Raw genomic sequence first — 24368 nt, 5'->3', positions numbered from 1 at the left:
GCCTTTCCACCCACTTATCCCTTTCCATTTATTGTACTCGCCTATTTGTTACTTAAATGTTGTAAGCCACATTGAGCCTGCCAGCAGTGGGAAATTGTGGGGTATAAGTGCTGTTAAATAAATAAATAAATAACTGCGTAACTTCATATTTGGCCTGAAATCCCTAAGTCATGCTCATTTTGACCTAAAGATCTTCGGCAGTTAAAACACCACTTCTCAGTAATTAATCGAAGTGATCTCTGCTCAACAGGTTGTCATACTGTGATAGACTTCTGGGACTAATCAACCCTAAAATGAAGCCACTCCAAATCACAATTTTCTTTTATTGGTTTTCAACCCATATTGTTAAGCCATAAATGCTGCAAAAATATTACTCAGCAGTTTAAATAATCCAATTAGTTAGACAATTTCAAACAAAATAAACTGTTCTTTTTCTTTTCGGATGAGACTTTCTTGCTGCGATTCTTACCTACTTTTAGGTCTTGCTTTCCAGATTGAATTTTACTAGCAAGGAATTTTGCAACAGTTCAGTAGTTGTGTCCAAGGCTCTTCCATCTACCTGACATTCAGGTTCTTCATTCAAACGGCCTCATACGCAGGCCACTTCAGTGTAGAATAGCAGAAAATGAGGAGCTTCTGAAGACTTGATAAACTGCTGGAAGTCTGTGTATTGCTTGGAATGGGGACACCTTGCTGAAGATGAGGAACCGTGATCAGATTTTTTTAAAACAAAATTATGATTTAGTAGACACCTCCATGGACCTCAACTTAGACTGCAAGACTCTTTTTGCCAGACTAACCAATCAGGAAACTATTTGGTGAAGCTCTGTGCCTCACAAATGTAGTAAGAACAAAAAATGGATAAGCATGCTGATTTTCACATTTTTATTAAAAAAAAAAATAGAGTCAGCATGATAAAGGGGTGTGTTTAAATTATAGATAGCTCAGCAATTAGTCCTCTTCTGAGCAAGATATGTTTTTATACAAAGGCGAACACTGGTAAAGTAACTTGTGCTCTTCAAAAGACTCCTTTAAAGCTCTGTAGGAGTTCTACCTTCTCTTCTCTTTAACACTGTAGTTCAGGATAAGAGGAGCCTGCTGGGAGAAAAAAACCCCACAAGAACAAGTTAATGATCCAGATCCTTTGAAGAAAGTAATACTACTACTACTACTATTTATCATACCATACACAAAAAGACAGTCCCTGCTCAAAGAGCTTACAATCTAAATAAATGCCTCTCTCAACAGCTACATTCTTCACCTGAGGAACTTCGTTTCTTAACTATATTACAATACTGCCTACTTGTACTGCAAGAATAAATAAAAGTCACACAAAATAACTTTCAGATTGGTCTCTGTGTCTGCTCTGACATTCAGGTCATACTTACTCAGTCAGTGGGCTTAAAAGCAATTTCTAAATATTCAGTTATTGTAGAGTTCAATGTATTATGAAGCTGGCTCTTTCTTTAAAGGGCATCCTTAAAACATATCATCCTTTTATATGAAGGTGTCAAGTGCCAACATTTTCAGCCTGAGCTTTATTGCAGCTGTACACACATGAAAAAAACTTTACTAAAAGATTGGCTCCTCGGGTTCAATGCAATCATTTAATTCAACAGTGGACCACATTAGATTACCCTTCCTTTTGGACTTCCCTTCTTTTACGAGCAAAAGGCCAAAAGAAAGAGTGCTGGGAAATTAAATGAGGTAAACTTGAAAACGGGCTTCGCAGGTGGATCCATGGGGTTGTTAGCATGCAGGTTATGTCCTATCACTTTTCTGAATTGTAAGGCTTTTGCATTCTAAGATCTCAGGTCACTTGTCTCATCCGCCTTTCACTCCCTACTTTGTTTGGTCTTTTGCTAAAGGTTCTCAACTCTTTTCGGTACCTTGGGGTAGTGAAAGATTTTTGGTTGTCTTTTCAGGAACAGATCTTGACATAGCTTCCGTGTTATTCTAGACTATTTTGAAGAGGCCTCCCTCCATACACTGCTTCATGCATTGCTGGTTTCTTGTAAGGATTATACCACTTGTGTGGTACAAGTGCTGAAGCATTTGCAGATGCTTCAGAATTCAGTGATACAGTTATTAGGTACGGTTCGGCCTATGACCATGTAACTCTGCTATTTAGTCACTACCGCTGGCTGCCGGTGCAACTTCAGGTGGAGTTTAAGGTACTTCTTTTGACTCATAAGTCCTTTTTTTGGTTGGCCCCATTGTGTTGGAATCATTTGCCTTTTTTCCTTCGAGCTGAGGGTTTCTCATAGGAAATTTAAGTCCTTATTGAAGGCTCATTTTTTTCACAAAAGCATTTGGAGATTCAGTGTTGAAGCCACCTGCATATGCCTGATTGACTGGTTGCAGCTGTTTTATTTTAATTGTCTTGGGTGGTTAAGACTTTCCTATTATATTACTACTACCTAACCTTTCTAGAGCTCTACTAGGGTTACGCAGCGCTGTACAGTTTAACAAAGAAGGACAGTCCCTGCTCAAAGGAGCTTACAATCTAAAGGACGAAATGTCAAGTTGGGGCAGTCTAGATTTCCTGAATAGAGGTATAGTGGTTAGGTGCTGAAGGTGACATTGAAGAGGTGGGCTTTGAGTAAGGATTTGAAGATGGGCAGGGAGGGAGCCTGGCGTATGGGCTCAGGGTGTTTATTCCAAGCATGGGGTGAGACGAGACAGAAAGGGCGGAGCCTGGAGTTGGCGGTGGTGGAGAAGGGTACTGAAAGGAGGGATTTGTCTTGAGAGCGGAGGTTACGGGTAGAAACGTAAGGGGAGATGAGGGTAGAGAAGTAAGGAGGGGCTGCAGATCGAGTGCATTTGTAGGTTAGTAGGAGAAGCTTGAACTGTATGCGGTACCTGATTGGAAACCAGTGAAGTGACTTGAGGAGAGGGGTGATATGAGTATATCGGTCCAGGCGGAAGATAAGACGTGCAGCAGAGTTCTGAATGGACTGAAGGGGGGATAGATAACTAAGTGGGAGGCCAGTGAGGAGAAGGTTGCAGTAGTCAAGGCGAGAGGTAATGAGAGAGTGGATGAGAGTTCGGGTGGTGTGCTCAGAGAGGAAAGGGTAAATTTTGCTAATGTTATATAAGAAGAAGCGGCAGGTCTTTGCTATCTGCTGGATATGCGCAGAGAAGGAGAGGGAGGAGTCGAAGATGACTCCGAGGTTGCGGGCTGATGAGGCAGGGACGATGAGGGTGTTATCAACTGAGATAGAGAGTGGAAGGAGAGGAGAAGTGGGTTTGGGTGGGAAGACAATAAGCTCAGTCCTGGCTATGTTCAGTTTCAGGTGGCGGTTGGACATCCAGGCAGCAATGTCGGATAAGCAGGCCGAGACTTTGGCCTGGGTTTCCGCAGTGATGTCTGGTGTGGAGAGATAAAGCTGGGTGTCGTCAGCATAAAGATGACATTGGAAACCATGAGATGAGATCAGGGAGCCCAAGGAAGAGGTGTAGATTGAAAAGAGAAGGGGTCCAAGGACAGATCCCTGAGGAACTCCAACAGAGAGCGGGATGGGGGTGGAGGAAGAACCATGAGAATGTACTCTGAAGGTGCGGTGAGCGAGATAAGAGGAGAACCAGGAGAGGACAGAGCCCTGGAACCCAAATGAGGACAGTGTGTCAAGAAGTAAATTGTGATTGACAGTGTCAAAAGCGGCGGATAGGTCGAGGAGGATGAGGATGGAGTAGTGACCTTTGGATTTGGCAAGGAACAGGTCATTGCAGAATTTAGATAATGCCATTTCTGTCGAGTGTAGGGGGCGAAAGCCAAGCGGATCGAGGATGGCATGAGAGGAGAGAAAATCGAGGCAACGGCTGTGAACGGCGTGTTCAAGTAACTTGGAGAGGAAGGGTAGGAGGGAAATGGGGCGGTAGTTGGAGGGACAAGTAGGGTCAAGTGATGGTTTTTTGAGGAGTGGTGTGACAACAGCATGCTTGAAGGTGTCAGGGACAGTTGCAGTGGAGAGAGAGAGGTTGAGGATATGACAGATGGGGGGGGGGGGTGACAGTAGGAGAGATGGTGTTAAGTTGGTGGGGATGGGGTCTGAGGAACAGGTGGTGCATTTCGAGGAGGAAAGAAGATGGGCAGTTTCCTCTTCGGTGATGTCAGAAAAAGAGGAGAAGGAGACCTGGGTTGGTTGGTTGAGGGAGTGGGTTATAGGGTGAAGAGGAGGAGAAGGTTTGGTGGTGAATTCGAGGTTGATCTTTTGCACCTTGTCGCGGAAGTAGTCAGCCAGTGATTGAGGAGAGAGTGAAGGGGGGGTGGGAGCGGAGGGCACTTTGAAGAGGGAGTTGAGGATGGCGAAGAGATGACGAGGGTTAGAGCTGAGGGAATTAGTCAATTGGGTGTAATAGTCCTGTTTGGCGAGGAATAGGGAGGACTGGAAGGAGGATAGCATGAATTTGTAATGAATGAAGTCAGTATGGGTGCGAGATTTCCTCCAGAGGCGTTCAGCTGATCGGGCGCAGGAGCGAAGGTATCGGGTGGAAGGGGTCAGCCAGGGCTGGGGATTAGTACGCCTTGTGGGACGGGAGATAGATGGTGCAAGGGTGTCCAGAGCAGAGGAAAGAGTGGCACTGTAAGTGGAGACAGCCTTGTCGACAGACTCAGAGGACATGATGGAAGGGAGGAGATTAGAGATACTAGAGGATAAGGTGGGAGGGTCAACAGCCTGGAGATTCCTGGAAGTAGTGGTTAGTGTTGGGCGGGACTGAGGGGGAGGGTGATGAAGTGTGAAGGTGATCAGGTGATGGTCAGAGAGAGGAAGAGCTGAGGCGCAGAAATTGGAGGGTGAGCAGGTAGAGGAGAGGACGAGGTCAAGACAGTGGCCAGATTGGTGAGTGGGGGTGGTGAAGCTCAGTTGGAGGTTGAAGGAGGAGGTTAGAGTGAGGAACTGAGAAGAGTATGAGTCGGATGGGTTATCAGTGTGTATGTTAAAAGTCTCCAAGAATGAGGGATGGGGATGAGTAGTTATTTTTCTTTTCTATTTAGTATGTAGTACATAAACCAAAAGGGCCTATTTTTAGAATTGCTGGGATATCAGGTGTCAATAAATCATAAGCCATAATACAGTGTCATTACTGTACACATTAAAATAGCACAACAGAGCATTTATACAATATACTGACAATGTCAGCGCAACACAAATGGACATTTTAATAGACAGTAGAGGACATGTGCAGTTGAGACAAACAGATTACAGGTAAGATGAAAGCCTGGCTTTTCTTCCAAACTTTTAAATATCTACAGTAACTTGCACTACATCAGATCTAGCTTGCGACACACTCTCTGAAGTCAGTTAACTTCAATCTAGCCATCCAATTTAATTTATTCCAATGACTATCGGCTTCCTGAAGTAAAGGTAAAGGTAGTCTTTAAGTTAGGTATTGCTCCTCTTAAAGTAAGTCCAAAATGTAGAGGATGCTCTTAAAATGGCTTGTTAGCAAGTTTCACATCACAATGTTTTTGGCCAATGTAGAGTTAGGGATGCTTTTCGGTAGGACATTCGCAATCTCAAAGGTGCAAAAAGGGATGACCTAGTCTTTAAGTACTCTAACCTACAATGATGTGAAAATTTAAGTACTCTAACCTACAATGATGTGAAAGTAACCCCCTCCCGATTTCCCCTATTATTGCATATATGTCAACCCTGAATGGTATCTGATTTTCAAATAAAAAATATACAAAAAAAGGGTACCAGAGTACCCTCAGGCTTAAAAATTATTGCTTCTTTTATTTGAGGAACAAAGTTAACCAATACCCATGTCACCAATGTGAAAAGGCAACTGTCCCCTAAATTTAATAGCTTGCTGCATTACATTTAGCAGCCATACTAGGTCAGACCAATGGTCAATCTAGTCCAGTATCTTGCTTCCAGCAGTGGCCAATCCAGGTCACAAGTACCTGGCAGAAACCCAATTAGAAGAACCATTCCATGCTACTAATCCCAGGGCAAGCAGTGGCTTCCACCACGTCCATCTCAATAACAAACTATGGACATTTCGTCCAGGAACTTTTAAAGCCAGATATGCTAACCGCTGTTACATCCTCCGGCAACAAGTTCCAGAGCTTAACTATTCTTCGAGTGAAAAAATATTTCCTCCTATTTGTTTTAAAAGTATTTCAATGCAATTTCATTGCTTGTCCCTGGTATTTGTACTTTTTGAATGAGGTTCAAGTCAAGACCGATTAGGCCAGTCCAAAACTTTAATTCTGCTCCCTCAGTCATTCAGAGGTAGACCTGCATTTGCATTTTGGATCATCCTCTTGCTGCATAATGTGTTCAGCTCTCAGATAGCTGACCAGACATTCTTCTTAAGAATTTTCTGGTGCAGTGTGGAATTCATGGTTCCTTTAATGACAGCAAGTTTTCCAGGTCCTGAGGCAGCAAAATATCCCCACACAATCACACTACCACCACTGTGTTTGACTATTGGTATCGTGTTCTTGCTTTATGACAGACACAATAGGATTTGTTGTCCAAATGGTTTCAATTTTGCCTCGTCTGTCCACAGAACATTATCCAGAAAGGTTTGGGGATCATTCAGATATTTTTTTGCGAATGTGAGATCAGCCTTGATGTTAGATTTAGATAGCAGTTTTTGCCTTGCTACTCTCCCATGAATCCCATTTTTGCCTCATCTTTCTTATTCTGGAGTTATGAACACTGAACTTAGCCAAGGCTAGAAAGGCCTGCAGTTCTTTGGATGTTCTTCTGGAAAGTTTTGTGACTTCCTGGATAAGTTGTCTGTGCCCTCGGAGTGATTTTGGCAGACCAGCCACTCCTGGGAAGATTCATCACATTTCCAAGTCTTCTCAATTGAAGATAAAGGCTCTCACTGTGCCTCAGTAGAGTCTCAGAGCTTTAGAAATGGCTTTGTAACCCTTTCCAGACTGATATATTTCAATAACTTATTTTGTTCATCTCTTCTGGAATTTCTTTTGATTGTGATAGTGTTTCTGTCAGTGCTTTCTTGTAGCAAAAAAGGTACCAGAACTCATACAGTGCCAACCTTAAGGGCGGGGTCACTATATGGCTCCACCCCTACAGTAGTCACACCCAATTTACTGAAAATAGTACACCAGTCCCTAGGTCAAAGAAAAGAACCCCTAAGAGTGACCATAAACTAATAAAACATGTAGACAAAAATCCAGTTGAAACACCCCAAAAAAAGAGACTCTGGCATACAGGACATCAGAAAAACAAAAATAATTTTCCCCTTACACTGCTATAAAGAACTAACATATTCCATTCACTACATTACAAATTAACAACAAATAAAACAAAAAATTAACAGCTACCACACTACTTTATCCTAAAATTAAATTCTTTTTCTACCTTTGTTGTCTGAGCATTTTATTTTTCCCATTCACTTTGGTCCCAGTGCCTTTCTTCTGCTTTCTTCTGTTTTTTCCTGTCTTTGCAGGGTCTCTGACCATTTTACATTTCTTCTCTGTGTCCACTATCTATCTTCCCTTTGCATCCCTATTTGTCCTGTCTTGCATTTCTCTTACTAAAGATACAAGAGATACTAATCACTATTCCACCTCTTTTCCAGTACCACCCTTCTGTGTTCCCATCACCCCTCTTTTCTAGCATCACCCCTCTGGGTGCCTATCTCCTCTATGTCCTTATCTCACCTCTTTTCCAGCATCTCCAGCTGTGTCCCTGTCCCTATCCTCCCCCCATGTTCACCATCTGCCCTCCCAGTGTCCTTATCTCCCTCCCCCTTTTCAGCACTGGTCCTCTGTGTCCCTATCTCTACCCCCCTCCTTTTCAGCAGTGCACCTCTGTGTCTCTATGTCACCTCCCCCTTTTCAGCATTGCCGTTCTGTGTGCCTATCTACCCCCTTTCAGCACTGCCCCATGTCCATATCACTCTTTCACTTTTTCAGCATTTCCCGTGTGCCAATCTACCTCTCTTTCAGCATTGACCCTTCTGTGTGCTTATCTACCCCACTTCAGCATTCCCCAGTGTCCCTATCTACTCCCTTTAAGCATTGCCCCCCCTCCGTGTCCCTCTCTCCCCCTCTTTCAACATTGACCCTCTGCATCCCTATCCTTATAGTTCCTGCCTGCCCCTTCTCTTCTCATGTCACTGCTTATCCTCTCTCTTCCCTTGTTACCACACCCTGTAGTCAGCATCTTTCCACTACCAGCCCCTCCTGGTATGGCATCTTTCCATCCTCTATGTCCCCCCCACCCAAGTACCATAGTAGATGATGGCAACAAGACAACTCATGTGTGCTACTTTTGTGTATACCCTACTTTGATTTGTACCTGTGCTCTTCAGGGCACAGACCGTATAAGTCTGCCCCAGCACTAGCCCCGCCTCCCACCACTGGCTCTGGCACAGACCGTATAAGTCTGCCCCGCGCTATCCCCGCCTCCCACCACCGGCTCTGGCACAGACCGTATAAGTCTGCCCAGTGCTATCCCCGCCTCCCAACCTCCAGCCCCGCCTCCCACTACCGGCTCTGCTATCCAATCTCGGTTAAGCTCCTGAGGATCCTTTCCTTCTGAACAGGATTCCTTTATGTTTATCCCATGCATGTTTGAATTCCGTTACCGTTTTCCTCTCCACCACCTCCCGCGGGAGGGCATTCCAAGCATCCACCACTCTCTCCGTGAAGAAATACTTCCTCTGTGCCCCCCGAGTATGGCATCTACCTCTACTCTGGTCCTCCACTCTTTACCTTTCTTCCCCGACTTCTTGGTTGAGTCCTGCAGCTGGCCCACTCCCTTCCTCTCGCTCCCCTCTTACTCCTTAATTTTCTTTAGTGATTAGCGACTTGGCAGCACAGCGATTAAGATAGGCTGCCAGTGTCGGAGCCTTCCATCTGCGAGTCCTGCCTACTTTGTTTCAACTTCCTATTTCTGCATAGGTGGAAGTCGCTAAACAAATGTAAGGAAGGTTGCGGAGAAGAAGGGAGCAGGCCAGCTGCAGGACTCACTGGGAAGTGGGGGAAAGACTGCTATTGCTTGCTTTGGCTGCTGCTCATTGGCAGAAGCAGCAGCGGCAGCCGCTGGAGATTGGATGAGCGGCAAGGGAAAAAAAAGGTGTCAGTATGCTGTACCGGTGCATATCGGCACAAAAAAAGCCCTAGTTCTTGTAGAAACTTTGTGGCGACTACCAATGTTTCCTCTAAGGAGTGGCCTGGTGTGTACAAAATAATTTTCGTGTGAGCAACATGTTTTAAAAACCAACAATTTTTGAGCACCAGTATAAGCAAAGCACTTCTGTATACAGCACAAAAAAAAAGAAAAAATTTTTTTGTGAGGAACCATGTAAAATCTGTAAGCGATGCTCCTAAAATGTATGAGCAATAGCTCAAGTGCTTCGCCTAGAGGGAACATTGGTGACTACTTCACTCCCATGGTAAGGTTCAATTATAAATTATAGTGAGGTTTAGATTCAACACGGCTGGCTGCAATCAAGCCTGGCTGTGTTCAATCAGCTGAATCTAATTATCAATAAAAGTTGGCTAATTGGTTGACAGAGTAACTAAGGGGGCAGTTACTTGACACTAGTCCATAAAGTATACAATTCAGGTTTTCTTTTATAATTTCATGCACATAATACCATATACACCTTCTTGTGCCTTAAGGTGAACACAACAGAATATTTAATGATATAATCAAATTGAATCTGAAAAGGAGAGTATCAGAACCTCTATTTTTATTGTAACTGGACCCTCTTTATGGAACAGTTTACCATATTTATGCTTTGAGCCCTTGCACCAGAAATGTTGACCCCTGCTCCCAAAACCAGTGGAATGTGATGTGGAAAGGATAATCAGCATGCTGGCTGTATGGGGAAATTTCCTTTAGAAGTCTTGTTGTAAACTGCCCCATCATGGTGGAGGGTTACTTTTGATCATAAGTGTCACTCTGTTAGGAAATGGATTTGGAAAATTATAGTGCAGTACTCAGATGGCATTCAGAAAAATGTTGAAGACCCATCTCTTCAAGAAAACTTACCCTAATGACCCAACTTAACTTTTTAAGCCCACCCCGACGATTATTATATCTTTGACCATGTCTCATAATCTCCTTATGCTCATTCCTCTATCTCTTCCTCTCCATCCTTCCTACTCCTTACCCCTCCCAATCTCTTCTCCTTTTGCTCATCCTATCTTTGTTTACCTCTCCATGCTCAATTTACATATCTTCAAAACCCCACTACTACTATGTTTACTACAACTTGTAACATTCTCCTTCAAGACTTTGTAATTCTATTTACTATGTAAGCCTTATTGAACCTGCTATGTGTATAATAATAATGATGGCAATAATGTGAACTGGGCAGACTGCAGTTCCTATTCCTAAGTGAAGGAGTAGCCTAATCGTTAGTGCAGTGGCCTGAGAATTTGGGGAATTGGGTTCGATTCCCACAGCAATTCCTTGCAACTCTAGGAACTTAATCTTGGTACAAAGCTTTGAGTGTGAGCCCAACTAGGGACAAAAAGTACCTGCATATAATAAATGTAAACCACTTTGACTGTACCACAGAAAAGGCGGTATATCAAATCCATTACCATCTATATTGCTGCTATAAATTTTGAAAAATAGAGCATTCTTATAGTAGTACTGTGACTGACATACACAATTTATTATTCCTATAGCAATTGAAGTATAATATTTCAGAATTTCGACATTCTGACACTAATGTAGAAGTGCTTCTAAGTTAGCTAAAATCAGTATGTACAAGCCTTGGCATGAAATAAGTAAAATTATACTTTCTAGTTACAGAATTCCATCTGAACTGTCAAAATGAGCATGAGCGCTGAGCTGCTTTTATAGGCCATTTCCTCATCAAGTGGCCAAACTGTACTAACCTTGCCATACCACTGTGATAGCCAAAGCTGCTTCATGGTCATGTGATCTGGCAATGATTCATTGTTAAACAGTATCTGGACCTAAACACACACACAAAAGAAAAAAATTAAACGTAAGTGGCTGTGAAATTTCAAACTGAGACAGGCTTTCATCATCATTCATTAAGACCTGGAAGGAAATATTTTGTGGAAAAACAGACTCCCAAAAGGTCTTCATTATGAAGAGCTAGGGAATCATAATTTTCAGGTCTGCAACTTTTCTATAACTTTTGATGATCTGACTGCAAGTTTTTTTTCCCTCCAAGAAATTTGTGAAAACCACCACAAAAGGTGTCTCAGTACCCAGCACAAAGTGAAGCAAGTAAGGTGGAAGCTTCCACTTTAAAATTATTTCTTGCATCATAATCAAGAATTCACTACCATTGCATCAAAAAGGAAGTTTAGTGAATAAAGTGACTTTGCACTTAATTTCACAGGCATGTTGCAGTAAGTATAAATTTCTCTCAATCTTTGTATCCCTACTAACAGGGCAGCAAGACATACAAGTCCTCCCTCTGGAACAGAACTTGTATATTGAGAGCAATAGGGTCAGATATTTTGCCCATAGGCAGAACATTAAGTGAATTTAGCCATCATACAATATAAGCCAAAGATATTGGAGAGCCAGTAGTAATGAGCTGTTACTTATGGGATCTGGTTAATACAGTGTCACTGTATTGACCACAAAGAGTGGAAGGGGAACAGATGAAAGTGGGGCGATGAAAGAGCTGCTGGAAAGGACTGAACGCAAAACATGTAAGTGGAGTAAATTTTGTAGGTCTCCCTGTCATTCATCTCACTAAGACATCTTTGACTCCAAAAAATGAAAGAGCTCCAAGAGAAGAGCAATCAAACATATAAACGGCGAGTGACCGTACTCACTCACAAATGCGCAGTAGAGACTTCCCTCTCTGTCCCGCCCCCGCATCAATACGTAATGACGAGGGGCGGGACAGAGAGGGAAACTGCGCCACCACTCCCCCTCCCCCCCCCGAGGTCGCCGCCACTGGCACCCCCCCCCCCGGAGTCGCCGCTGCCGCCACCGCTCCACCCGGCCCGTCTCTTCGCTATTCAACTTACATCTCCGCAGCAGGCAGATCAGCTGAGCTGCCGTTGACCTTCCTTCCCTGCCTGTGTCCCGCCCTCGCCGACATTACGTCACACGAGGGCGGGACACAGGAAGAGTAGGAAGGCCGACAAGAGCTCAGCTGATCTGCCTGCTGCGGAGATGTAAGTTGAATAGCAAAGAGACGGGACGGGTGGAGGGGTGGTGGCAGCGACTCGGGGGGGGGGGGGGGGTACTGGCAGCGGCGAACTCAGGGGGTGGAGGGGCCAGCGGCGACCTCGGGGGAGGGGGCAGCGGCGACCCACTAACCCATTTTAACGGGCTCAACGGCTAGTCAAGAAATAAGCAGCAAGGGCCCAGACAAGATATTTTGAAGACTGTATACCAGGTATGTCAAACTCATGACTAACAATGCACCACTACACCAGCCCCATATTTATCAATGGGACACACTAAAATATTCATCCTCCCTATTCTCCCCATTACAATTACTTAGGAGCCAAATTTACATAACATAATTAACAAGAAGTTAAATTTTGAATGTGCATTAGATACAACAATGTGGGCAGCACAGAACTTTCCTATGGACTGAATGTTTGGCATGCCTGTTGTGTACCAAACTGCTGCCTGAGTTCCATTACATGTGCAACCCCTTACCTGTGTTGGGGCTGCCTTCAACCTGTGACACAGGACGCTTCGAAGATGCCGGACCTCTGCTCGAACGGAACACCTCAAATATTTCTGCTGTGAAACACACACACAAGGATTGAATAGTACTGCTAGATATTCCATGAGTTGTGACCAGTCAGGCAAACAGAACCCTAGACACCCTCAGTAGTCACCCGATGGCAAAAAAAAAAATGCTTTAAGTTGCAAAGGAACTCTTTCATAACAGATGTAATATCACACCTCGAGGAGAGTTTTCCACTGGATTGGCATGGGTGACAGTGACTGAGCAGTTGCCTGAAGAAGCAGAGGAGGATTGGACCATTTGAAAGGCCCTAAAGGCCTAAACCATCTCTGCACCCAGGCTGGCAGATGAAAAGCCAGCTTGGCAAAGTAAGGATAATACTCTACCAGATCCAAAACTTGTGACTGTGATGAAAGATAAACCAAGTAACAACTTTTGGTCTTCCCATTACAAGAAGATGGTCTGATACAATACAAGATGTTGTCAGGGTCCTATGGGTAATGAAAAGTGCTCATTAACAGAAAGAAGTGCAACTGAAGAAACAGGTAGATCTCAAATTGAGAAAAGTAAAGCAGAAAGTAAAATGCCTCAGTGTTACAATGTATAAATCACTGTTTATGTGGTTATGGAGCAGTCTCTATAGAAGGGGTAGTAATCAAATATATGCCAATCCCAATGCTTATATCAATCACTCTGCAAATTCAAATGTAAAGCCTTAATACCACATTTGAACCATCAGGAGCAACTTTTCACATGAACAACCTGCTCACAGCTTGCCAAGTCTCGAAACTGGTTCAACTATTCGTGTGATCTATATTGCTTAAATAATTCTCTGCATCTTATTACTCTTAGAATTAATAATTGTAGCACTTATTTTAAAACTTCCAGACCAGACACCAACATGGGCCATGTTTCGGTAGCTGCATCAGGGTGTGGTCCTGCAAATATAGAATCCATTATAGAGTATGCTACTATGAAATTTAATTCCAAAATGATATATTGAATAAATAAATAAAGCCATTTATAAATACTTAACTCACACTGGACCTGTTAAATCTCTATACCAATTCTTACTCAAACATATCTCAAAATTGTGCCAGCGTGAGAACACCAAGCTTACATGGGTCAGCTGATGGTAAGGGGCCAATAAAGTGCCAGAATGTCAAACAAGGGAAGCCCAATCTATTTCTAAGTTCAACTTCTTAGGGGCAATGGAATCTAATACAAAAATCCATCTTTGCTCTTTGTTTGATGTTCTGGAACTTTATTGGTTCCTTACTATCAGCTGACCCATATAAGCTTGGCGTTCTCATGCTGGCACCATTTTGACATGTGTTTGAGTAAGAATTGGTATACAGATATAACAGGTACCAGTGTGAGTTTAGCAGTTATAAATGGCTTTATTTATATATTCAATATATTATTTTGGAATGAAATTTCATAGTAGCATACTCTATAATGGATTATATATTTGCAGGACCACACTATGATGAAGCTACTGAAATATGGCCCATGTTGGTGTCTGGTCTAGATGTTTTAAATAAGTGCTACAATTATTAATTATAAGAGTAATGCAAGTGTTGGGAGTGGGATATACCAGTGTTACAATATTATCTCTCTTCATGTGAAACAGCTGCTTCCTTATAACTGAATCCTTTTCACTGCTGGGTTTGCATTAGACAGAGATGCCTGGTATTTTTTCTGCAAATCCTTTCCTATCATCACTGTAACAACTCTTATATGTGTGTGTGTATATATATATATATATATATATATATATATATATATATATATATATATAGACATGTATATATGGGGAGAGAGAAAAATTCCTGCTGGCAATTCAGCCCAATGAGTTCAGTACAGAAGCATGAAAAATGAGAAACGACTCCCCCCGCCCCCACAATCTCACCACCCTTTCAACTAGCGTTTCCAAATACATGCAGCAAGTTTCCTAAAAAGATGAGATTTACAACCACAGCACAGAAATACTAGGCACAAATGCTGTTTAGATGAGACTTTGAATCTCAGTTCTGCTGTATGACTGAGCAAGTAACTTCTTCCTTCTGACTCATTTACCAATTTCCAACTTATTGGAAGGGGGCAACATATATTATGGTAGAGTAGTAGTACCAGCCCATTCATCCTGGTATTGGTGGCTGAATGTTATTACATTACTGTTTCATTTTAGTTCTATTAATAGGTTTCAATTCCCTGTTTCCAAGATTACTTTATTGATTATATGTATGGTTATATTTGGGCTTTTTACTACTGTTAACAAAATTATAAGTTTTATGTCAAACTGTTCCTGCTGTACACCTCCTTGGGTGAATCTCTTCATAAAGGCAATTAATAAATAAAGTAAATACTGCTATCAAATTTGAGGTAACCATAGGAATGAGAATAATAAATAAAACTGCTGTGATAATATAAAACTTTATAAAGGAAGACTATGATAAAATGAAAAACCCTTTTAGAAGGGAACTAAAAGGAGAAGTTACGCTTAGGGGTAATTTTATTAAATCGCAATAAGCTCTTAACACACGGTTACCACACACTAACAGGCAACCACAAAACATGTTAACGTTTTGTGATATTTTGCCGGTTTGCATGTGCCAACTTAGGTGTTACCAATTCTTGTAGAAATGCTTTTTTTGGAAGGGTATGCAATGGGCAGAAAATGGGTGGTTCTACAATATCCAGCAAGTACATTATGATTAGAATGTGCTACCCATATTATGGAACGTTAACACGGGAACATTTGGCGCCTCCTAAATGGAAACATTGGCACACGAACTGCTATTAACATAACAGAAAAAGTCCTAAAAAGAATGCATCAAAGTACAGAGCAGATCACAAATAAGTAAAACAAACAAAATTTAAAGTGAACAAAGACATAAATATACATACAATAAATAAAATTTAGAATGCATAGAATACAATCAATAAAAATAAAAAAATGATTAAAACTAATATCCCAACACTATATGAGAACCTTTAAAATTTTTCAGGCAGAGCACACACAATCCTCCGATCGAATCAATAATATCTTATAACAAAACAAAATCTTTGAAACAGCCACATCTTCAAGAGTGTCTTGTGTACAAATAATTTCTAGCACTCTTCAAATCTTCAGGCAAACTATTTTAGAGTTCTGGAACTGATATCTCTTCGACAAGATATACAACAAAGATCAACACATGTAACTGTACAATCTTTGACTTACCCAGAAATGTTTCTTACTATCTTTTGCTTTAATACTATCATTTAACCCAAAACTCTGTTAATAATAAATGTATGTTCCCTTTTATTTCCCATATCCACGATGAATTGTAACCCACATTGAGCCCGCAAAAAAGTTGGGATAATGTGGGATACAAATGCAATAAATAAATAAATAAATGATAAAGAAAAACACTGTCCCCTCGTTCTCATCAAGTGATTATCCTGCCGTAATACTAAAATTATGACCAGCAGCTAATCAAAGTGTTTTAGAAAGGGCATAAGAATATTTACTGTATATGCAGATGGAAGAAAAATTAGCCAATAAGGTGAAATGGGGGACAACAATATATTAGTGATAGAAGGAAGCAAAAAGTTGCATTGTGAGGCTCAAAGGTGAAGGGGAGCAATATGTAGAAGCTGTTAAGGATAAAGTTGAATTCCTTAACAGATACAGGATTATTCTTGTGTTCAAAGAAGGGTTGGGAACAGGACTGATGAAGACAAATACTAACAGAAATGGATGTGGGTATGCCTTGAAAGATTTTTAGCAGACTGTGTTTGTGAGGAGCTAGCTAAGCTAAAAAATAGACAAAGTGATGGGTCCAGATGGGATATCTCCAAAGGTACTGAAAGAACTTGACAGAATTTCTGACAACTTCACTGTCTGACTTTTTCAATGCTTCTTTAGAGCTGGACTAGTCCTGAAAGACCAGAGAAAGGTGTATGTGATCCCTCTCCACAAAAGCAGAAATACGGAGGAGTTTGGGAACTACAGGCCTGTTGGTCTGACTTTTGTGGTGAGTAAATTAAGGTAAATACTTCTAGACACCCCTGATAGTGTGGATAACATGAGAAGAAAATTGGCAAAGCTTGAAGAATGATCTAGTATTTGGCAACTAAGATTTAATTAAAAAAATAAAATGCAGGGTCATGCATTTGCAAAAACCCAAAAGGGTAATACTTCTTTGGGGGTCTTGGGGGTGATCATATCCAATGATCTTGAAGTGGCCAAACAAGTAGACAAGGCAACAGCAAAGACAAAAGGATACACAGGGAGAGTAGTGGCTAGCAGGGAGATAATCTCTCTTTATAAATCTCCGGTGGGACCCCAGTTAGAGCACAGTAGAGTACTGTGTACAATTCTTAAGACTGCACCTTCAAAAAGATATAAACATGATGAAGTCCAGAGAGCGGTTACTAAAATGGTCAGTGGCCTTTGTCATAAAGCTATGGAGACAGACTTAAAGACTTCAATATGTACTTTTGGAAGAAAGGTGAAAAAGAAGATACATGATAGAGACATTTAAATACCTCCATGGCATAAATGCACAGGAGGCAAACCTCTTTCAACTGAAAGCAAATTCTAGAATAAGGGTGCACAACACAAAGGTGAAAGAGGATAAACTCAGGAGTAATCTAAGGAAATACTTTTAACAGAAAGGGTGGTGGATGACTTACCCAACTCTTCATTGGTCTTATAAATATAAATTTGACTAAATTTACTTTTTTCAAATCAATGTTTGTACCATTTTTTTTGCCTCTCTCAACATTTTTAAAAAATGGAAAACTTTACTTAGCTTTTACAGAGAGACCCGCAACCAACATGAGTCATGTTTCGCCGATAGGCTGCATCAGGGTAGAACTCTGTCTCTGAAAACCTCCTTTAGAAAATCAAAATGAACTCTAAAGGAGTATATATATATATATATATATATATATATGACTGATGCCGAATTGGATATATCATAGGATTGGTTCCTGATAGTTACATTGCTATCAAGTGTTGGGCATTTTCGAATTGTTATGCATACAGCATAAGCCAGAAAGTTATATCTGGTGCAAATAAAAATTCATCTCACCAATTTCTATCAATGTCATCACTGGATATAAACATTGTATTGCATTGTTCTATGTTTCGCAATGCTTCAGATATATGAACTGCCTGTATGACAGGTGTTGCAGTGGAGACAATCTCCCACAAAGTGTAAGATTTAGTACACAGGCCTCTATTACTTCTGTTTTGTTTTCATGGATGAAAGGCCTGAAGTAGGACTGCATTAAAGCAAATGCAATGCGGATGGATAGATGGTAGACTGGGATCGATTCTCAGAAGACTGTGTTCGTGAGGAGCTAGCTAAACTAAAAGTAGACAAAGCGATGAGGTCTGATGGGCTACATTCGAGGGTGCGCAAGGAACTCGAAGATGTTCTTGCGGCTCCGCTGTCAGACCTCTTCAATGCTTCCTTTGAATCTGGAGGAAGGCGGATATTGACCCTCTGCACAAGAGCGGAAGGAGGAGGTTGGAATTACAGACCGGTCAGTCTGACCTCGGTGGTGAGTAAACTAATGGAAACACTTCTACAGCAGACGATCGTGAGGTTTCTCGAATCGCATGGCCTGCAGGACCTGAGGCAGGATGACTTCACTAGAGGCAGGCCATGTCAGATGAATAAGATTGGCTTCTTTGACTAGGTGACCAAACAATTGGATGTGGGAGGCGTGCTAGATGTGGTGTTCTTGGATTTTAGCAAAGCCTCTGACATGTTTCTGCACAGGTTACTGATTAATAAACTGAATGCCCTCAGTATGGGACGTAAAGTGTCTGACTGGGTAGTGGTAAATGGAGCTTGCTCTGAGGAAAGGGATGTTATCAGTAGTGTACCACAGGGGTCGGTCCTAAGGCTGGCTCTTTAATATCTTTGTGAGTAATATTGCAGAAGGGCTAAGGTTTGTCTCTTTGCAGATGATACCAAACTCTGTAATAGGGTGGACACCCCGGAGGGAGTGGATGGCATGAAGAGGAAGCTTGAAGAATGGTCTGAAAACTGGCAACTAAGATTTAATGCTAAGAAATGCAGGGTCATGCACTTGGGTTACATGAATCTAAGGGCACAATACAATATAAGGGATGAGGTGCTCCTGTGTACAAAAGAAGGCCAGGACTTAGGGGTGATTGTGTCTGATGACCTTAAAGTGGCCAAACAGGTAGAAAAGGTGACGGTCAAAGCCAGATGGATGCTTGGGTGCATAAGGAGAGGGATGACCAGCAGACAAAAAAAAAAAAAAAAAAAGGTGATAATGCCCTTGTATAAGTCTCTGGTGAGGCCCCACTTAGAGTACTGCGTGTAATTCTGGCAACCGCACCTACAGCAAGATAGAAATAGGATGGAGTCAGTCCAAAGGGTGGCTACCAAATTGGTAAGTCGTCTCGGTCATAAAACATATAGTGATAGGCTCATGAACCTCAACATGCATACGCTGGAAGAGAGGCGGGAGAGGAGACATGATAGAGACGTTTAAATACCTCAGTGGTGTTAATGTACAGGAGGTGAGCCTTTTTCAAATGAAGGAAAACTCTGCAATGCGAGGGCATAGGATGAAGTTAAGAGGAAACAGACTTAGGAAGAACCTAAGAAAATACTTTTTCACAGAAAGGTTGGTGGATGCATGGAATGGCCTAGCCTTCTTAACCTCTCCTCATAAGGTAGTAGTCCCATCCCTTTTATCATTTTCGTCGCCCTTCTCTGCACCTTCTCCAATTCCTTTATATCTTTTATGAGATGAGGCGACCACCTCAAAGACTGTGTTGGAATTTAAGAAAGTGTGGGACAGACATGTGGGATCCCTTAGGAAAAGGAGGAGTTAGTGGTTACTCTGGAAGGGCAGATGGATGGGCCATTTGGCCCTTATCCGCCATCATGTTTCTATGTTTTTATGTTTCTAAGACGTCAATGAGGAAACTCATTTAATAAACTCAATATCACAAGTGCTCTCACTTTACTCCAAGCAGAATAAGGAAGAATATCAAGTAACAACAAAAGAGGGAAAAAAAAGCAGCCAGGATAGTAGAAGCACAACTGGAAGAGAAAATAGCTAAAGAGGTAACAGTGAGGTGGCAAGGGTTTTTCAGGTACAACCAGAAAAGGAGGAAGGGCAGAAACTACATTAAGACTAAGAAAAGGAGAAATATGTAAAGGGGGAGAAAGAAAAGCAGAAATACTAAACAAGTGTTTCTATATGATGCTCTTGGAACAGAGGATTGGAGAAGGACTAATCACTGTTGGCAAGGGTATATTTAGTGGTGGGGTAGAAACCAACCCATACCGTGTTTAAGCCATAAACCATACTAGATACATCCTAAAATAGCTCAAAGAGGTCCTGGCAGATCCATTGATGACCCGTTGAATAAATCTTTGGAGAAGGGAATGGATCCACAGGACTGGAGAAGGGTGGATGCTGCTCTTCATAAACATAGTAACATAAGGTGTTAGAAAATAGAGATACAGAAATATGTTTTTTTTTTCCATTCTGAGATCATTTTTATGTGTTTTACCAATTTTTGAACATTTTGCTTCAGATAATGGGTGTAAAATTCAATTAAGCACGCAAAAACACAGTTTGACCTTGGTGGAAGAAAAATTAAAAGAAACACTTCTGAAGTAAAGGACAGTGAAGAATCGGCAAAATTCAAGGCAGCATAGTTTTAACATAGGGAATCTGTCTCATACAAATCTACTCAACTTCTTTGAAAGGGTGACCAGAGAATTAGATCAGTGGCAGGCACTGTAGTGGAGTACTTCAAATTAAACAACTCTTCTGATGCTGTCCCATACAGGAGGTGCATAAACTAAGAAGGAACAGAAAGAGAAGCAGACCTTATGAAGAGAAATACACTCTACTGGTTCCTCAATACTCTCAGGATTTATAAACAGATGCCTGACATGGCCACATTTCAAACTGCCCCAGAAAGATATACACTTTTTTTTTAACCAGTTTTGGTGAAGTTTCAGGTTGCACATTAGCTAGTTTTCTTTGCCCTGATGCAGGCACAGTTTGGCAAAACATGGCCATGTGTAATGCAGCCCGAGGGCCACCGTGCATACAGCCAGAAAAGCGGGAAAAAAACAGGGAAATGTTCTCTGATCAAGTTCCTGCACATTTATTGATATACCGCATGGGGTCCAAACTTGGCAATTACACTGTTTACAATTTAAAAAACAACTGAGGGAATGAAACATGAAGGATGGGGAAGACAACAATGCAGATTAGCCAAAGGCTTCAGCAAAAAGACAGGTCTTAAGCAGGATCTTAAACTTGGAGTAAGAGGTTTCTAGGTGACATGTGTAATGAAGTGAATTCCAGAAGGGAAAGGTCAAGGAAACTGAAAGATGACTCGCGCAAGATCAATAGGCAGAATGCAGGAAGAGAAGGTGCAAGAAGATTGGTACCTGAAGAACAGAGGCAGCGAACAGGATTGGCGGGGAGGAGGACCAAATGAAGGTAGGAAGGTGCAGAAGGGAGAGGTGACTTGAAGACAAGACAAAAAAAATCTTAACCCTAGAACGCATATTGGGGGCCTTTTAGGCCCCCATGCTTACATTTTTGCTATTATCTGCAAAATTACTTTAGTTAGAATTTTGAAACTCAAGGTATTACTCAAGTATGTCATTGTTGATAATATCCAGTTGTTCATATAATTTTTTTTCATAGGCATTATGGTGTAACAATGCTTGTTTGGTGAAAACTACATCTGTACGAATTGGGGGCCTTTTAGGCCCCCGCTGTTTTTATCATGTTCTCAGAAGTGTTTGTGTCTCAAGTTACTTTATTTGTACTCAGTAATGCTGGTGGAGGGGTCAGGGTGTGGATAATAACATGTGAGGATGTCATGTGATTTTTGGAGGGAGTGATAAGGCCATGACATCACCTCAGGTCCTCTGAACACTGAGGACAGTATACACTGTGAGCTAATTGCTGAAGGACCTGTGATAAGATAAGCTGTTGAGAGGAAATCTGTTTCATTTTCTAACATCTAGTCAGCAATGGCACAGTCTTCCTCCAAGTGTCTGACTGACCAAGAGATTGAAGCGATTATGTTTCAAAGCGATGATGAAAGTGAACTATCTTTGTCTGATGAAGAATATCTGCCACCAGCTAATCAAACATCCTCATCCAGTGATTCTTCTGATGATGAAGAAGTGAATCTAGTGGATCCTCAAGAAGTGATAAGTAGAACATCCAAAACGAATGTTTTTTGGGACAGTAATCCTACATTAGTCGGACGTACTCCAATACACAATATTGTGAGACAGGCTCAAGGAGCTGTGGGAAGTCCCAGTTACTTTACCCCTAAAGATGTATTCTGTACTTATTTTTCTGACAATATTGCAGAAGAGGTCCTATTATGTTCAAACCTAGAAGGAAGACGTATCGCTTCAGCAAAAAATAAGTCTTGGAAAAATATCTCAAAAGAGGAACTTTATGCATATATTGGACTTTTCCTGCTGGCAGGGAGTCAAAAATCGTATGATGTCCCAATACGAGAATTATTTCTGGACCCACTTTCTGATCCACACTATAAGGCGACAATGTCAGTGGGCAGATATGAGGAAATTAGAAGGCTCATTCGCTTTGATGATAAGCGAACTCGTGCAGCGAGGTTTGAAACAGACAAATTAGCCCCTATCAGTTATATCTGGAACATATTTATCAAAAATTGCACAAAACTTTACAATCCTAGTACTAATGTTACTGTAGATGAGCAACTTGTACCGTTCAGAGGACGCTGCAAATTCATACAATACATGCCCAGCAAGCCAGCCAAGTACGGTATAAAAATCTTCTGGATGTGTGATTCTGCAAATTATTATGGCATAAATGGCGTAATCTACTGTGGCAAAGAGGTTGGTGCACCAGTACAGAAGGATCTGGGGTCTGAAATAGTCAAAACTCTTGCTGTTCCAATATTCAATTCAGGTAGAAACATCACCATGGACAATTATTTCACCAATGTTGAACTAGGCAATTTTCTGCTTGCAAAAGCTATTACACTTGTTGGTACTATAAAGCAAAACAGACGAGAAATTCCAGCAGCACTCAAACACAATCGTCAGCGAGCACTTTATGAGAGTGTCTTTGGATTCAATAACAAAGCGACTTTGGTATCTTACAAGGCAAAGAAGGAGAAATCTGTAATTTTACTCAGTACCATGCATCACGATTGCAGTGTTGACAGCAATAACCAAAAATTGAAAACAGAAATCATCCTGCATTACAATGCAACAAATGGATGAGATGGTGGGAGAATATTCGTGTAAGAGGCAAACAAAACGATGGCCTGTAGTACTATTTTCAAATATGCTTGATGTAGCAGCCCTAAATTCATTCATTATTTATACAGAAACTCATCCTGAATTTCATGCACAGAGGAAGGACAGGAGACGCTTATTCTTGAAGGACCTTTGTCATGAACTTGTAATACCTCACATGATAGAGCGAAGCGACTTGAAATGCTTGCCAAAGAAAACTAAAGAAGCAATGAAACGGTGTGGCGTACAGTTTCAGATTACTCCAGAGCCAGGAGAAAGAAAACGAAAGCGTTGTTTCATGTGTCCAAGAAACAGAGAGGAAAACTGAGCAATATTGTTCCACTTGTAAGGAAACTGTTTGCAAAGAACACTCTTCTGAAAAAATAACATGTCAGAATTGTTTGGAAGACTAATATAATAGAAAAGAAAGTTAGAATAAAAATGTAGCTGCAGCTAGTTTGCTATAGATTTCTATGCATTTTTGTGTGTTTTCATGTCTTTGCGTGAAATTTGGGAAAAAAAAGATTTTTTGGTGTTTTCTGTGAAAAATTATAATTAAAATGTTGTCCACTATTCATATTTTATTGAGCAATTTTGAAATAAACTTGTGAAAGTTATTTAAGTGTGTTTTTCTACATTATGTGCATGGGGGCCTAAAAGGCCCCCATGACGTTAATATGTATATTTTTAACGTCATGCATTCTAGGGTTAAACAATATGTGAAGAGATGAGAAGCCAGTGTTCAGAGCGCAGGAGTGGGGTTACATGGTCAAACCGGTGGGCAGAGTGAAGGAATTTGACAGCGGTGGATTGAATAAGTTGAAGTTTCTTTATAGAGTAAACAGAGAGACCTGCATACAGTGAACTACAGTAGTCAAGGCGAGACATAACGATACAGAGGAGGAGGGCACATAGAAGTGGAGTTATTGAGGTAGGAATGGAGTGACCTAATGTGATGAAGGAAGAAGAATGTGGAATGAAGAACTGAATCAATCTGACTTTTGAAAGAAAGCTTAGAATCAAAAATGACCAAGGATTTTCACAGTGTCTGAACACGGGAAGAGATGATCATCAATGGAAGAAGGAGGTGGGACTGTGATACCTGGGTTAGGAAAGGATACAGCTTCATATTTTGAGATATTTAAAAAAAATGGTTAGTTTTTAACCATGATGAAATAGTGCTAAGACAGGTATTGATTGTGGAGAGAGCCTGAGGTAGAGTCAGTAACCTGGAGAAGAATCTGAAATGTCATCATAGCAAAACGGTAGCTTTGTTCCTGATTAAGTGCCAAGAGTGGAGAAAGGACAACATTAAACAAAGCAGGAACCCCCTGGGGCACACCTCAGGTGACAGTGGTGTCATGAAATTTCTGAAAAGTTAGTCGGGCAAACCAGGCAAGAACTGTACCTCTG

At 41.4% G+C, this 24368-nt stretch overlaps 1 protein-coding gene across 3 annotated transcripts in view; it reads right to left on the bottom strand.

Annotated features, from left to right (window-relative positions):
* Positions 1-309: 309 nt before the first annotated feature.
* The window catches only part of PCGF1 (polycomb group ring finger 1), a 121323-nt gene continuing 97264 nt past the window's right edge, over positions 310-24368 (bottom strand). The window contains exons 7-9 of one of the 3 annotated variants that reach the window (XM_030190884.1): positions 12609-12695; positions 10847-10927; positions 310-1098 (exon numbers count right to left, since the gene is read on the bottom strand). In XM_030190884.1, coding sequence (XP_030046744.1) covers positions 1051-1098; positions 10847-10927; positions 12609-12695 — 216 coding nt within the window. In that variant the 3' untranslated portion in view covers positions 310-1050. The remainder of the gene's footprint in view (positions 1099-10846; positions 10928-12608; positions 12696-24368) is intronic. The other 2 variants (XM_030190886.1, XM_030190885.1) reach the window with 2 other exon arrangements.

The sequence above is a fragment of the Microcaecilia unicolor genome, chromosome 2 (assembly GCF_901765095.1).
Source record: "Microcaecilia unicolor chromosome 2, aMicUni1.1, whole genome shotgun sequence".
In the NCBI taxonomy this organism is placed as follows: Eukaryota; Metazoa; Chordata; class Amphibia; order Gymnophiona; family Siphonopidae; genus Microcaecilia; species Microcaecilia unicolor.
Note: the sequence above shows the minus strand (reverse complement) of the source record. Positions and strands in the feature narration are given on the sequence as shown.